General features: G+C 33.9%; 8 protein-coding genes across 8 annotated transcripts in view; 5 read left to right on the top strand and 3 right to left on the bottom strand.

Annotated features, from left to right (window-relative positions):
• Positions 1 to 1,757, bottom strand: part of LOC126767900 (ubiquitin carboxyl-terminal hydrolase 46) — a 57,831-nt gene extending 56,074 nt beyond the window's left edge. The window contains exon 1 of the mRNA XM_050485619.1: positions 1,127 to 1,757. The gene's annotated coding sequence lies outside the window, so the exon portion shown is untranslated. The remainder of the gene's footprint in view (positions 1 to 1,126) is intronic.
• A 311-nt stretch (positions 1,758 to 2,068) lies between these two features.
• On the top strand, positions 2,069 to 3,559 carry LOC126765851 (O-glucosyltransferase rumi-like). The gene is made up of 2 exons (XM_050483806.1): positions 2,069 to 2,302; positions 2,362 to 3,559. Exons 1-2 carry the CDS (start codon positions 2,176 to 2,178, stop codon positions 3,450 to 3,452), a joined length of 1,218 nt encoding a protein of 405 aa, XP_050339763.1. The 5' UTR covers positions 2,069 to 2,175; the 3' UTR covers positions 3,453 to 3,559.
• Positions 3,560 to 3,609: 50 nt separating this feature from the next.
• On the top strand, positions 3,610 to 4,708 carry LOC126767536 (mitochondrial GTPase 1). The gene has a single exon (XM_050485070.1). The coding sequence runs from the start codon at positions 3,699 to 3,701 to the stop codon at positions 4,629 to 4,631; it is 933 nt and encodes a 310-aa protein (XP_050341027.1). The 5' UTR covers positions 3,610 to 3,698; the 3' UTR covers positions 4,632 to 4,708.
• On the bottom strand, positions 4,634 to 5,705 carry LOC126767662 (chromobox protein homolog 3). Its single transcript, XM_050485204.1, has 2 exons — positions 5,409 to 5,705; positions 4,634 to 5,356 (listed from the first exon to the last, which is right to left on the bottom strand). Exons 1-2 carry the CDS (start codon positions 5,516 to 5,518, stop codon positions 4,762 to 4,764), a joined length of 705 nt encoding a protein of 234 aa, XP_050341161.1. The 5' UTR covers positions 5,519 to 5,705; the 3' UTR covers positions 4,634 to 4,761.
• A 418-nt stretch (positions 5,706 to 6,123) lies between these two features.
• LOC126765121 (hepatoma-derived growth factor-related protein 2) lies at positions 6,124 to 9,149 on the top strand. Its single transcript, XM_050483045.1, has 2 exons — positions 6,124 to 6,924; positions 7,553 to 9,149. Exons 1-2 carry the CDS (start codon positions 6,306 to 6,308, stop codon positions 8,569 to 8,571), a joined length of 1,638 nt encoding a protein of 545 aa, XP_050339002.1. The 5' UTR covers positions 6,124 to 6,305; the 3' UTR covers positions 8,572 to 9,149.
• Positions 8,734 to 10,673, bottom strand: LOC126766592 (DNA repair protein RAD51 homolog 1). The gene is made up of 5 exons (XM_050484571.1): positions 10,476 to 10,673; positions 9,954 to 10,418; positions 9,799 to 9,890; positions 9,615 to 9,744; positions 8,734 to 9,559 (listed from the first exon to the last, which is right to left on the bottom strand). Exons 1-5 carry the CDS (start codon positions 10,578 to 10,580, stop codon positions 9,311 to 9,313), a joined length of 1,041 nt encoding a protein of 346 aa, XP_050340528.1. The 5' UTR covers positions 10,581 to 10,673; the 3' UTR covers positions 8,734 to 9,310.
• A 267-nt stretch (positions 10,674 to 10,940) lies between these two features.
• Positions 10,941 to 11,487, top strand: LOC126764624 (uncharacterized). Its single transcript, XM_050482292.1, has 2 exons — positions 10,941 to 11,086; positions 11,146 to 11,487. The coding sequence occupies exons 1-2, from the start codon at positions 11,055 to 11,057 to the stop codon at positions 11,414 to 11,416; spliced, it is 303 nt and encodes a 100-aa protein (XP_050338249.1). The 5' UTR covers positions 10,941 to 11,054; the 3' UTR covers positions 11,417 to 11,487.
• On the top strand, positions 11,450 to 12,146 carry LOC126764619 (mitochondrial intermembrane space import and assembly protein 40-B). Its single transcript, XM_050482286.1, has one exon. The coding sequence runs from the start codon at positions 11,450 to 11,452 to the stop codon at positions 11,885 to 11,887; it is 438 nt and encodes a 145-aa protein (XP_050338243.1). The 3' UTR covers positions 11,888 to 12,146.
• Positions 12,147 to 12,504: the final 358 nt, after the last annotated feature.

The following is a 12,504-nucleotide window of genomic DNA, read 5'->3' as shown; positions in this document are numbered from 1 at the left end:
GAGTTGGACTTTTGCCTTTTTGTAAGGACCAAATATTATTATCCTCTTTTCCAGAGTACAATGCATATTTCTGCCCATTTTGAAAATATGTTAATTTTTTTTATAGTTATAGTTAAAACAGGGTATTTTTTTGCAATATTGCTAATTAATAATGAGTTTTTGTACAAATAACTGAAAATGTGCTATTTCTTTGTCCAACCAAACTCCGTTACTCTCCGAGTAAAACGAGTAACAACAAAATAGTAGGCATGATAACGGCATACGCTTACCGTTAAAAGTTGTGGAAGTCATGCCATACATAAACGTGGAAAATTGTTAAGATTCATGATAAAACTGAAAACTTATTTGAATAACTTATTTTGAAAGAGTGCTATTTCTCTGTCCATGACTGTATATATGACTGTGTGAATGTGTGCTTAATTTGGCAAAATTATAAAATTTTACATTTACAAAATAAACAAGTGCTATCAGTTCTTAACTCCATTTGCATACATTTTTACTGTCTATGACTGAGCAGTCACCTAAAGCGCGAGCGCACAATGAGTGGTTAACCAAAACAGTAAAATTAATTACAAAGTACTGGATGACAGCAACGTACAGGAGTGCAAAACTCATTTCCGTACAAGTATTAACAACACAAAAGTTTTTAATATTCGGATGGCTTTCTGATGATTGGTCACACACAGTTGGTGTCTGTCGCAATTTTTTCGCAAAAATAAATGAAAATTTTAAAGAGGAATAAAAAGCGCGGCAGAGAGAGTCAGCAAAGTGAAATTTCATTCCATCGCTTCGATAGTTATTCGTACATATGTATGTATGTATTATAGCAAAAATAATTGCGAGGAGCACATAAATATTTTTTATTGGAAATAATAGCATTAAGGTATGTAATGCAAAATTGTTAATTGGTTTAGTACTAAAACGTAAGTCCAATCAGCCGACTTGTTCAGGCCGTTGGCAACTCCGGCATTATTTGTGCAAAATCAATTTGTTGTTAATCTAACTGTTTCTAACTTCCCACGACCAATTACGTGTTTTCCATTCCTGGAGAAATGAATGCTTAACAAATTTTGCGCGTACTTAGTTTTGTAAATTATAAATAATTGAATATATATGACACACATACCTTATTTGATTTGAAATACAAAATGATTTCTCAACAAACTTATTGCCGTCGTCAGCTTTGAGAAGGTCGGTCAGATCGTACGCCCTTGGGAGGGAGCTGGCAGGTGTTCCACAAAAAACTGCACCACCATTGATATGTGAAACTGGGAAGTCGCTATAGTGAACACCCACCCGGCTGTGGATGACTTTTGAATCGGTTAAATTTACTGTTAATACGCAAATATATTATTTTTCTTCGCTCACTGTTGAATAATTTACTATTTAATGGGCTGTTATGTATTTCTTCATTCCTTTCTTTTTCTTTTATCTTTACTGCTTTTTAGCTTTTTTAACTTTTTTTGTCACGTAAATTATATGGTATGGCTCACTTCACTCCGATTTATTTCGACAGTTATTGACCTTTCATTGATATTTTATATAATCGTAATTTCGAAAGAAGTATTTTTCACATTTCTATAAAATATTTTTCTCAATTTCGCTTTTTTTATCTTGAACACGGACTTATTTTGACGGCATCGTCAATTTTTTCGTTTATGATGGCTCGATTTCGTTTCTGAAGTAGCGAAAAACAAAATTGCTGACGAATCTCAAAAACAACGCAGAGTCGCATTATGAAAGCACAGATGTTGTGTATGTTCAATTAATTAATTATTATTTATAAACAAAAATAATTGAAATGTGTGTATAAAGTATTTATTATTTTGTTCATAAGCAAAAGGGAAAATAAGAATTTACTTTTAACCAAAAGATCAATATATTAACATTAAAATTTTTAAATATACACCTGTATTTAAATTTGTTTTTATTGAAAGAAGAGTTTAATGAAAATTAAAAAACGTATCCTTATTTTATTAATTAAGATATTTTTACAAATTTACAAATTATTGGAGGGAAGTTAAAAGGGATAGCAGTGTATATGTCATTGGATTTTGTTTTGATTCCATAAAAGAAAATCGAACAAACCTTCGCTCAAAGTAGTTGGCAAATTGCTTATGTTTGCCGGTATATAATTTTCGATAAAGTAAACAAAAATACATTTTGTTAGAAATAATGAATGTATTGCTTTTGTATTTGGTTTTAATAACCAGAAATTGTTTTGCTATTTCAACACTTGGAGACGGCAACTTTGACAACGATTGTGATATAGAAAATTGTTCATATTTGGATATTGAAAACAGTAAGGAACTTTAATTATAAACTTTGTCATTTATTAACCACCTGTTTTTATTTTTGTAGGCAATATCATAACAAATGAAGTAAGGAGATCATTAGAATCATATGTTCCATGTTCAGATGACGATGATAATAATTGCAAATGTTATAGCGAAGTTATAAAAAATGATTTAAAACCATATCAAAAGGGTATCACTCAACAAATGCTGAACAATACAGCAAAATATGGGACTCGATATAAAATTTTGAACAATCGGCTATTTCGCGACAAAGAATGCATGTTTCCTGCACGCTGCAGTGGTATTGAACATTTCCTATTAAATCTTTTACCCGAATTACCAGACATGGATATGGTAGTAAATACTCGGGACTGGCCACAAGTTCTCACTGGGCTTGGCAGTAGAATTGGTCCAATATTCTCATTCTCTAAAACCAGTGACTACTTAGATATTATGTATCCAGCGTGGACATTTTGGGCTGGTGGTCCTGCAATTTCATTGCATCCAACCGGTATTGGTCGGTGGGATTTATTACGGGATAGCATATCGAAAGCTGCTAATGAAACCCCATGGTCTGAAAAGCTTCCACTTGCTTTTTTTCGTGGATCACGCACTTCCGATGAACGCGATACTTTGGTTCTTCTGTCACGTCGTAAACCCGACTTAGTCGATGCTAAATATACTAAAAACCAAGCCTGGAAGTCTACGAAAGATACTCTTAACGCTGAGCCTGCGAAAGAAGTTTTATTAGAAGATCATTGTCGATATAAATATCTCTTCAATTTTAGAGGTGTGGCTGCCAGCTTTCGTTTCAAACATTTATTTCTTTGCAACTCACTAGTATTTCACGTTGGCGAGGAATGGAAGGAATTTTTTTATTTCGCACTAAAGCCATGGGTGCATTACGTGCCTCTAAAAAGTTATCCAAGTGAAAAAGAAATTGAGAACATTTTAAATTTTTTTCTTGAACATGATGAGTTGGCTCGTGAAATTTCTGAACGTGGTTCACAGTTTATTTTAAACCACCTACGCATGCAGGACATCGAATGCTATTGGAAGAATCTCTTACTATCATATCAAAAGCTAATCACTTTTAAGGTTGAAAGTGAAACTGAACTTATACAAATTAGTCCTCTACAGAGGCAAGAACTATGAATACAATACATATATTTTAAATACAACAGAACTATATCTAAGTAAGAAAATGATATTATTCTCGAGAAACCGTTAAAATAAAAAAAAATTTATTTGTTTACAATGTCTATGATTTGTTTGAGGTTATTATCAGAGACTAAAACAAACGTCAAAGTCATATGTGCATTACATATAATATTTATTTATTGCTTCGAAATTTTCATGTACTTTCTGTAATACTGTGTTATTATTTAATTTTAAGTAAAAATGTCTTTTCGGGAGGCATATAAACTGGTTACCAAGCAATCCATTCGCTGGTTTCCTGGACACATGGGGAAAGGATTAAAGCAAATGCAGCAAAAATTAAGATCTGTGGATTGTATAGTAGAAGTACATGATGCGCGTATACCCTTTTCAGGGCGAAACCCGGAATTCCAGCACACAATATCTGGTGGAGCAAAACCACATATACTTGTTTTAAATAAAAAGGATCTTACGGATATACGCGAGCAACGGAAAATTGTGAAAGAGCTTCAAGAACGTGAAGGCATCCAGCATGTTTTATTCACAAATAGCAAGAACCAACAATGCAATGGTATCAAACGTATGTTACCTTTAGCACATTCATTGATATCCAACTCGGATCGCTACAATAGGACGGGGTTAAAGGAAGCGAGTATCATGATTATTGGAGTACCCAATGTTGGTAAGAGCTCACTTTTGAATGTGTTACGGAATAAGAATTTGCGGAAGAAAAGTGCAACACAAGTTGGAAATATAGCGGGAGTTACTCGTTCGGTTATGGAACGTATTAAAATTAGTGAAGATCCTTTAATATATATGATTGACACACCCGGAATTCTCGAACCGCGCATAGCAGATGACGAAATGGGTATGAAATTAGCATTAGTGGGTTGCTTACCAGATCATTTAGTTGGTGAAGAACTGATAGCGGATTACTTGTTATATTGGATGAATAAAAATCGTCGGTTCGAATATGTTAAAGAAGTGGGATTGGAAAGCGCTACAGATAACATTGCAGAAGTTCTAGTGTCCTATGCCAAAGGTTTAGGCGCCGAAAGAAAATATAAAAATCTCGATGGACAAATAGTTAATATACCGGATGTTTTGGTTGCAGCACGTAAATTTATCAAAAATTTTCGAAGTGGCGTTTTCGGAGGTATTAATTTAGATAGATGATATATTTTCGGAAACATTTATATGCATATATTTATAAATTTGTAAAAATATCAGTAAAATTACATTTACCAAAATTACTTTTAATATTTTTTGTTTTAAAAATATATTATACGTATTTATTGATATATATTCATAGTGCTGAACTATCTAAAATTGGTACGTCAATTGCTATATTTCCAACTCCAGGCACTGGAATAGAATAGGATACAGCGGCACTATCAACGTTGCCGGAGCTTTCATTTTCGTTCGGGTGGTTTAAATCGCCCGTCATTAATGTATCGGCTCCATCAGCAGCAGCATTTTCGACAGTGGCAGTTGTTACATCAGGATTGCCTGAAGGTGTATGTTGTTCATTCATATTCATCACACGTAATTCGTCTGGAACACCCAACAGTCGCTCGTTTATAACACGTTGGAATGGTGAGCGCCTCTCAAAAAAATCAATAACGAACTCTGGGTTCTTCTGCCTTACTTCCTCTCCGGCAACCAAATCGAGCTCATCGCAAAACTGCCATTTAATTAGGTAAGATACGTCACCGGTTTCATCAGTTGCCCCAACAATTTGTTCCATTGCTAAACCACGTTCATAGCCTCGCGGTTTTAGAATTTCCTCGACCTTGGGTTTCTTTTCACCACGTTTCTTTGACTTAGCTCTGGACTCTTCAAACTTTTGTATTAAAGCTGGACAATCACAATTCTCCTCAGGTTCCCAAGTATTCTCGGCACTGTAAACAAAAAAAGTTGTTTATATTGTTCAAACGAATATCACAAACATACCTAGGGTATCCACGCCATTTAATATAATATTCGACTTTCCCTTCTGGTGTAATTCGTTTGTCGACAATCTTTTCGACAACAAAGCCAGTTTCCTTAACTGTTCGCACCATTGTTTTGTTTAAACAATTTTAAGTTAATTTTATAACAAAACTCCTCAAAAAATTGTGTAGCGATACAAGAAAATATCTGAACTCAGGGTTGCATTAAGATTTAAAAATGCATTTGAATTTGAAAAATGGAGGAAAGATGGGAAAGTTTTTTAGTGAAATTGTGATTCCAGAGAACTCAAAAAGGCTGTACAGATATCATAATAAAAAGAAAACAAATCATTATTGTCATTACTTAGTTTTGTAATAACGCGAGTGTGTATTTTTAATTTATACATTACATTATTTAAGTATCTGGTACCATAAAATTTGGTTACTCAAACAATTTCGTGCGAACTGTGGTGAAAATGTTACTGTAAATGGAGCTCTAACACCCTTTTTGAAAAGTGAGGCAATGCAGTGCTGCATTATGCAGTATTAAATAGGCTATTTAATGACATTTAAGAATCAAATGAAGACGTGTATTCTTAACATTAGTAAATAATAATAATAAATAATAAAATATAAACAAAATGTATAGTTGAATTAAAACATTGTTATAGAAATTATAATATTATTATAGTACATTTAATATTCCCCTCCATTTAACTTCGAATCTGTGGGGTAGCAGATAACTTAACACAAAGCCCGCAGTTTTCTGTGGTGAATTTGGCTGCCGATATTACAACAACTACAATAGAAAGTGTACTACTGTGCCTAAACATATTAAACAAAAGCGTGGAATTGGCTTCAGAAATACCTATATTTTTGTTTAGAGAATTTACAATTTAGTAAAATAAAAGCAAACGTAATGGGCAAGGAAAAGAAGCAATTTAATATTGGGGATTTAGTTTTCGCTAAGGTGAAGGGATACCCGGCATGGCCTGCGAAAATAACTAAGTATAACAATAAAAAGTACAGCGTGTACTTTTATGGAACTGGCGAGACAGCAAACATTAAAGTGGAAGATCTCTTTCAGTATGCGGAGAGTAAGGAAAAATTTGCTACCGATAAAAATCTTAAACGATCAAATTTTCGCGAGGCTATTGAACAGATAGAGGCAGCCTTGAATGGGGAAGACTCGGCACCAATCGATTTACCGGAGGCTGCAGTTGCGGCGGACGAATTGTTAGATGATGGAATTGATGGATTTGCGGATGTTACTGCTGATGATTCACAAATACAAGAAAATGTGGCTCAGGAAATAATAGAAAAGGATGCTGACTCTAGTGCAGCAAATATCGATGAGTCGTTGCCAAATAAACCAAAAGAAGAAAAGCAAGTTCCAGTCGTAACGTCTACTACTGATAGCGCTGAATTGGTTAGTCGCAGTGGACGCAAAATCAAAACGAAACGGTACATTGATGAAGTCCATGAGGGCCCCAATCTATCCCATTCGCCACCAGCGAAGAAAAAAGTACCAGCAGAAGGTAAGTACAACCGGACCTGAGGAAGTTAGCGGGCACTTTTGTTTGTTGAAACAAAATGGAATTGGAACGTGTTGTTTTTGATTTCACATAAATTTGGCGGACATACATATGATTAATCGCTGACAATGTTTATCTTACACTTCTCGGCATGCTTTGTTATTTTTCTACATATGTATACAAATGCTAAAAGAGTAATTTGTATGATAAATCCGACATACTTATTATTATTAGCATAGAATTTATGCAAATTGAAGACAAAAATCTAATTATTATTTCACTTTAAACGGCCAGTATGAAAATCATTTCTCAAAACTAATCTGTATCCATTCCTATGACAGTCGGTACACCGTAACCGACCGGGATTCTTATCCAGTCAAGGACTGTCAACTAAGGAGCTTTGCTCCTAATTACTTGAGGAATGTTCTACCGCTATAACAATAACAACAACAAATCAATCCTGAACTAAATGTTATATTGTAACTATTGTGCAGTACAAGGGTAAATTTATTTTCTCAAATAATTGTGACCAATACTGTGTAACTAATAGTTTGTAATAAGAAACCTGTCTCTAATATAGCGAATTGAAAGCCTATAATATTTAGATTAAATCATATATCTTTCTTCGCAGGTGTTGGCGCAGATACAAAAAAATCTGCAAAGAAATCGAGCAGTTCCTCTAAGCCAACGGCTACCATAACGCCAACCGTAAAGAATTCGGCGGGTAGCAAAAGTGAAATCTACAACAATCTTTTATTAGCTTTCGTACCACCAGCTAAATGTGTCGGTATCAAATTGGATTATGGGAAACCAGAAACATTCGCAACCCCAGCAGAACGTATTAAATGGGAAGAGAAGTCTCGAAAAGAAGCTGGTGACCTAAAAGAAAAATTGGAAATTGGTCAAATAAAACTGGATGCGGTTAAAGATCGTGTTATTGTAAATCCACCAAGGTCAAAAATACACCAAGATGCTGCAAATAGATTTACCAACCAAATGATAGAGCAAGAAGATGCGCTCTTCGTTGAACGCGATTTTATACAAATGTCGCAGCAATTGCGTGAGAGTTTGGGCCTTAAGAGTGCCGACGTAAATCGATGTGTCGAGTTACTTAAGCAGTATAAAGATTTCGAATTAACACAGTTAATGCTATTACGTAATCCAGATTGTGTGGATATAATAAGACGTTTGCGTCGCTACGTAGGAAATTTAAAAGAATGGTCCATGGGTGCTGAAGAAGAAACTGAATTTAGGACTAAAGCAGAAATTATACGCAATGAAGCAATTGTCATTTACAATTATTTCAAAAAAATATTTAAAATTTCATCTGATCAACAATTTTGGGAGCCTTTCTGTGATCAAGTTAAAACCTACAAGGAGTGCACAAAACATATTAGCGAGCAAAATCGTATTACAATGAGTGAGAAAACGTATATGAGTATTCTGGCCAATTTTAAAAAAGATGGAAAACATGCTCAAGATAAAGAGTCGGAGTCGAAGAGTGATGATAAGAAGGAAAACATAAACCAAGACAACCAAGCGGATGCTAATGAGAAAACAAACACTAGCGACACGGAAACTGACAGAGCAGAGATGGACGAGTCCATCGTAAATACCGAAAGTAATATATTAGAAGCTGTAGAGTCTTAAATATTCCTTGTTCAAAAAATAAATATTTGAATAAACCAGATTCCATTCATTGTCGATCTGGTAATGTAACTGTTGGAGCGCTATTAATAAAAAAATCTTTAATCTGTATTTTACATACATACATACCTACTTTTAAATGTACATGAAAAAAACATTCTGTAGTATATTTACTTTGTTTATTTTTTTTTAATTCCGAATCGAATAATGTATCGAAAACAATAAATCAACTGATATATAACATTGGCTTATAAAAGTTGTTGTTTGAAACACATATTTTACATTAACAAAATATGTCAACCATCCTACAAATGAAACCAGCGGGATTGGTTTCAGTATGCTACAAACACATCTTTCATATCACCTAATCATTTTATAATGTGTACATCAATAAGTTGCCAAATCGTATGAAGCATTTGTCAAAGTTTCCGTTATTTGATTTAAATGAAGCGAGTTTATAGATAATGAACTGAAGAACATCACATAAATTCGATAAATATGAAATAGTAATTAGAGATTTTCTATATAAAGATATACAAGCAACGCATACAGATAATAAAGCTATCAATATCCATAAAACATTTTCTTAAATCTCCTTTTATTGCGTAATTGCTTCCAATTACACAACACAAATTTAAAAGTAAGTATTAATTGTTTAAATATAAACAAAAAGGTAATTAGTTGTTGAAACTTAAGCTTATTTGATAAAAAAAAAAAACATAAATAAATAAATGCATCTAAGTTACTCTTTTGCATCTCCGATTCCGTCGGGTAAAATAGCGAAGGTCGCTTCACTCTCGGGTAAGCACGGCGAGTCGTATATTTTGCAAATACGGGTTTCACCTCGGCCTTTACGCAGATATAACCTAGTGGTCGAAGCATGGGCGATAATATTTCCACCAATAGGTTTTTTAGTGTCCGCAGCGTACATAGCTGGACCGGTATCGACTTGAGCTACCACTTGATTGGTTATAATTACAGCTACACCAAACTAAAAACTAAAATGGTTGATCTCTATGACAAAAAAGTATATTGAAGATATCTACCTCATCAGCTAAACGCAACAATAGACGTAAAAAACGTGCCAGATGCATTTGACGCGCTGATAATTCACCACGTCCTGTGTAATCAGTGCGGTACAAAGCAGTTGCGCTATCTACGACCAGCAGTGCATACCTAATAATAATGTAATTTAATAAACATTTATATTATTTATATGGTTTAAATCACCTTGATTCCACCATCATTGCTGCAGCTTGTGTAAGCAATTGTGTCTGGTGATCTGTGTTGTAGGCTCGAGCACAGGCAACGTTATCAAGAACCTTGAACATAAGTATATAACTTGTATTTTAGCGTTTTAGCTACTAACTAGTATTTCGATTTACCTCTTCCTTAACAAGATTGAAACGTTCTGCTATGGCTGCTAAACGTTCCGGTCGAAATGTACCCTCTGTATCGATATACAGGCATTTGCCTTCACCACCACTCCGACTTATTGGTAACTGGCAGGTTACAGCCAACGTATGGCATAATTGCGTCTTGCCACAACGGAATTCTCCAAACATTTCAGTTATGGACCCTGTTTCGATGCCTCCTCCGAGCAATTTATCGAGCTCCTTCGAACCGGTTGTGAGCATAACAATTTCGGAACGTTTTTGGTAAATAGATGTAGCAGTGGTGAAACCCATCGGTACAAGCTTTACAGCCTCTGTAAGGATCTTATCAGCTTTTGTCTCAGAGAATCCGCGTATTTGTAGCAAAAGTTTTTTAGGTGAAAAAGCTATTGATTCCACTGTATGAAATCCCGCCTCTTGTAGGCGTTTGATGTCATTGCTTGTTATTCCATTAACCTTTAAATGAATACATTGTATAAAATAAAACATTTAAACTTTTGTTTTTCTACTAACTTCCAACTTGGTAATTGAGACAGGACCAAACTCCTCCTCTAACTCCACAGAACAGTTAGCTAGGGCGGTTGTGCCCACGGTTTCCTGTTCTTCCATATACGACATATTTTCAATAGTTATTTTGAGCGTTTAGCACTTATATTTTTACAATCAATTACAATTTCTTACATTTACATCCCGTGGTGATAATAAACAAATTGAAAATTGCGCTCGCACTTTTCAGTGTTGCCAATTTCATTTTATGATTTTAAAAATTTTGAAAAAATAATATTAAAGAATTAAACTTTTCTGTTTAAAAAGTATTCAAATGTTTATAATACACCTATTTTATATATAATAAACATAAAAATTAATATATAAATGAATATTTTCATATTACTTAGGACAATTTGTGCAATATAATTCAAAATGGGGGCACACTTTGGATACACTGAACACACCGAAGTTGACATTTGGATAACCTATAAAATTACATAAAAATAAAAAGCCGACATGTTCTAACATTTTCTGTTGCAACAATACTTGTAAATGTTGAAAAAGATATAAAATCTATTAATACATATAAAAATCATAGATAGTATGACAAACTATTTTCACTTGGATGTGGAATTGTGAGTACTATTGCTACTAAAGCAAATAACCATTCATAATTATATGCAACGTATGATAGGAAGCTACGGGACGAAGACAAAGCCGTTGTTACTCCTGCTTACTTTCTTGGGAGCATAGAGGAATCACTGCAAAGTTTTTTTGGTGAAATTGGAGGACAGACCGACTTACAACTAATAAAATTTGATAAGAACCAAAAACGTGCAATTCTGAGAGTTCACGAAGAATTTGTGACACGCACGCGTTCAGCTATTACACTAATTGGACATTTTCAAGACATTCCTTGCCACTTCATAATAAGAAATACATCTAAGGAGCAGCTAGACTTTTAAAATTTTCTAATAAATCTTTGTAAGTAATATACAATGTCGTACTGCAAGGTATTTGGCAAGGATGAAGTTATGTTTGTTACCAAAGAAGATCATGCAACACCTAGTACTGTTGAGTTGCCACCACCAGAGCCACCACAAGGTCTTATAACCAGTGATGGAGAAATTAATTGGGGTTGCCCATGTCTAGGAGGCATGGCTACGGGTCCATGCGGTGTTGAATTTCGTGATGCATTTTCTTGCTTTCATTATAGCAAGGCAGACCCGAAAGGCTCCGATTGTTTCGAAGCTTTTAGAGCAATGCAAGATTGTTTTGTACAATATCCCACAGTATACAATAAGTCTTCCGGTAACGATGAAGATGAAGAGGAGGGTGGATTAAACATGTTAAATTTGGAAGAAGCTGAAAAAGAGACATCAACCGAGGTTCCTAGTGTGGAGGGTACGGCCGTACTTAACAAGAAAGAAAATTAAGCTATGTGGGGTTGGGGGAAAAAAGTGTACGTTTAAAGTCGAGGAAACTTTTCTTCAATCAACTATGAAATTCGCCAGACAAATATGAATTAATATAATTTTGTTATGATTGCATTTTCATATACAATTTTTAAATGTTCACGGTTACCTTGAAATAGTTTTTTAGTAATAGTTGTCAATATAATTAAAAATCTGAAATATAGAAATGTATATTATTCCAAACACTTAAATATATATTTTGTTTCTAAAAAACAATAAATTTTTGATCTGAAAATTATTAACCCAAACATTGGGATTGAAGGGATGTAAAATTATAAATCAAATCAAGTAAGCTTTGTAAAGTTTTATTGAAAAAAGCAAAAGTGTTAATGATTAAAATAATTTTAAGAACTTGGGTACAGATAAAAAAAAGAGTATTAATTTTAGGAATATAAAAAATATATATTTCAAAAAATATTCAAAAACGTATATTTTTTATGTAGTACTCATTATTTATTTATTACAGCGCGCTGTGTTCAAACCTCTTATAATAATTCCATCTTCTTATTCACTCGACTTATTAAATTGAAAAGAGATAGCACGAAAATATTTTGATAATACAGCACTGGCCTTGAGTA

This window comes from Bactrocera neohumeralis, chromosome 2, assembly GCF_024586455.1.
Source record: "Bactrocera neohumeralis isolate Rockhampton chromosome 2, APGP_CSIRO_Bneo_wtdbg2-racon-allhic-juicebox.fasta_v2, whole genome shotgun sequence".
NCBI lineage: Eukaryota > Metazoa > Arthropoda > Insecta > Diptera > Tephritidae > Bactrocera > Bactrocera neohumeralis.
Note: the sequence above shows the minus strand (reverse complement) of the source record. Positions and strands in the feature narration are given on the sequence as shown.

What these genes read in the sequence shown, in the direction of transcription:
- LOC126765851 (XM_050483806.1), top strand. Translation starts at nt 2,176, where the DNA reads ATGAATGTATTGCTTTTGTATTTGGTTTTAATAACCAGAAATTGTTTT. An exon ending in ATATTTGGATATTGAAAACA is followed by an intron (nt 2,303 to 2,361) that starts GTAAGGAACTTT and finishes TTATTTTTGTAG; the next exon opens with GCAATATCATAACAAATGAA.
- LOC126767536 (XM_050485070.1), top strand. Translation starts at nt 3,699, where the DNA reads ATGTCTTTTCGGGAGGCATATAAACTGGTTACCAAGCAATCCATTCGC.
- LOC126767662 (XM_050485204.1), bottom strand. Translation starts at nt 5,518, where the DNA reads ATGGTGCGAACAGTTAAGGAAACTGGCTTTGTTGTCGAAAAGATTGTC. An exon ending in AAATGGCGTGGATACCCTAG is followed by an intron (nt 5,357 to 5,408) that starts GTATGTTTGTGA and finishes TTTTGTTTACAG; the next exon opens with TGCCGAGAATACTTGGGAAC.
- LOC126765121 (XM_050483045.1), top strand. Translation starts at nt 6,306, where the DNA reads ATGGGCAAGGAAAAGAAGCAATTTAATATTGGGGATTTAGTTTTCGCT. An exon ending in GAAAAAAGTACCAGCAGAAG is followed by an intron (nt 6,925 to 7,552) that starts GTAAGTACAACC and finishes CTTTCTTCGCAG; the next exon opens with GTGTTGGCGCAGATACAAAA.
- LOC126766592 (XM_050484571.1), bottom strand. Translation starts at nt 10,580, where the DNA reads ATGTCGTATATGGAAGAACAGGAAACCGTGGGCACAACCGCCCTAGCT. An exon ending in TCTCAATTACCAAGTTGGAA is followed by an intron (nt 10,419 to 10,475) that starts GTTAGTAGAAAA and finishes ATTCATTTAAAG; the next exon opens with GTTAATGGAATAACAAGCAA. An exon ending in TGTTGCGTTTAGCTGATGAG is followed by an intron (nt 9,560 to 9,614) that starts GTAGATATCTTC and finishes TTTAGTTTTTAG; the next exon opens with TTTGGTGTAGCTGTAATTAT.
- LOC126764624 (XM_050482292.1), top strand. Translation starts at nt 11,055, where the DNA reads ATGACAAACTATTTTCACTTGGATGTGGAATT. An exon ending in TTTCACTTGGATGTGGAATT is followed by an intron (nt 11,087 to 11,145) that starts GTGAGTACTATT and finishes AACGTATGATAG; the next exon opens with GAAGCTACGGGACGAAGACA.
- LOC126764619 (XM_050482286.1), top strand. Translation starts at nt 11,450, where the DNA reads ATGTCGTACTGCAAGGTATTTGGCAAGGATGAAGTTATGTTTGTTACC.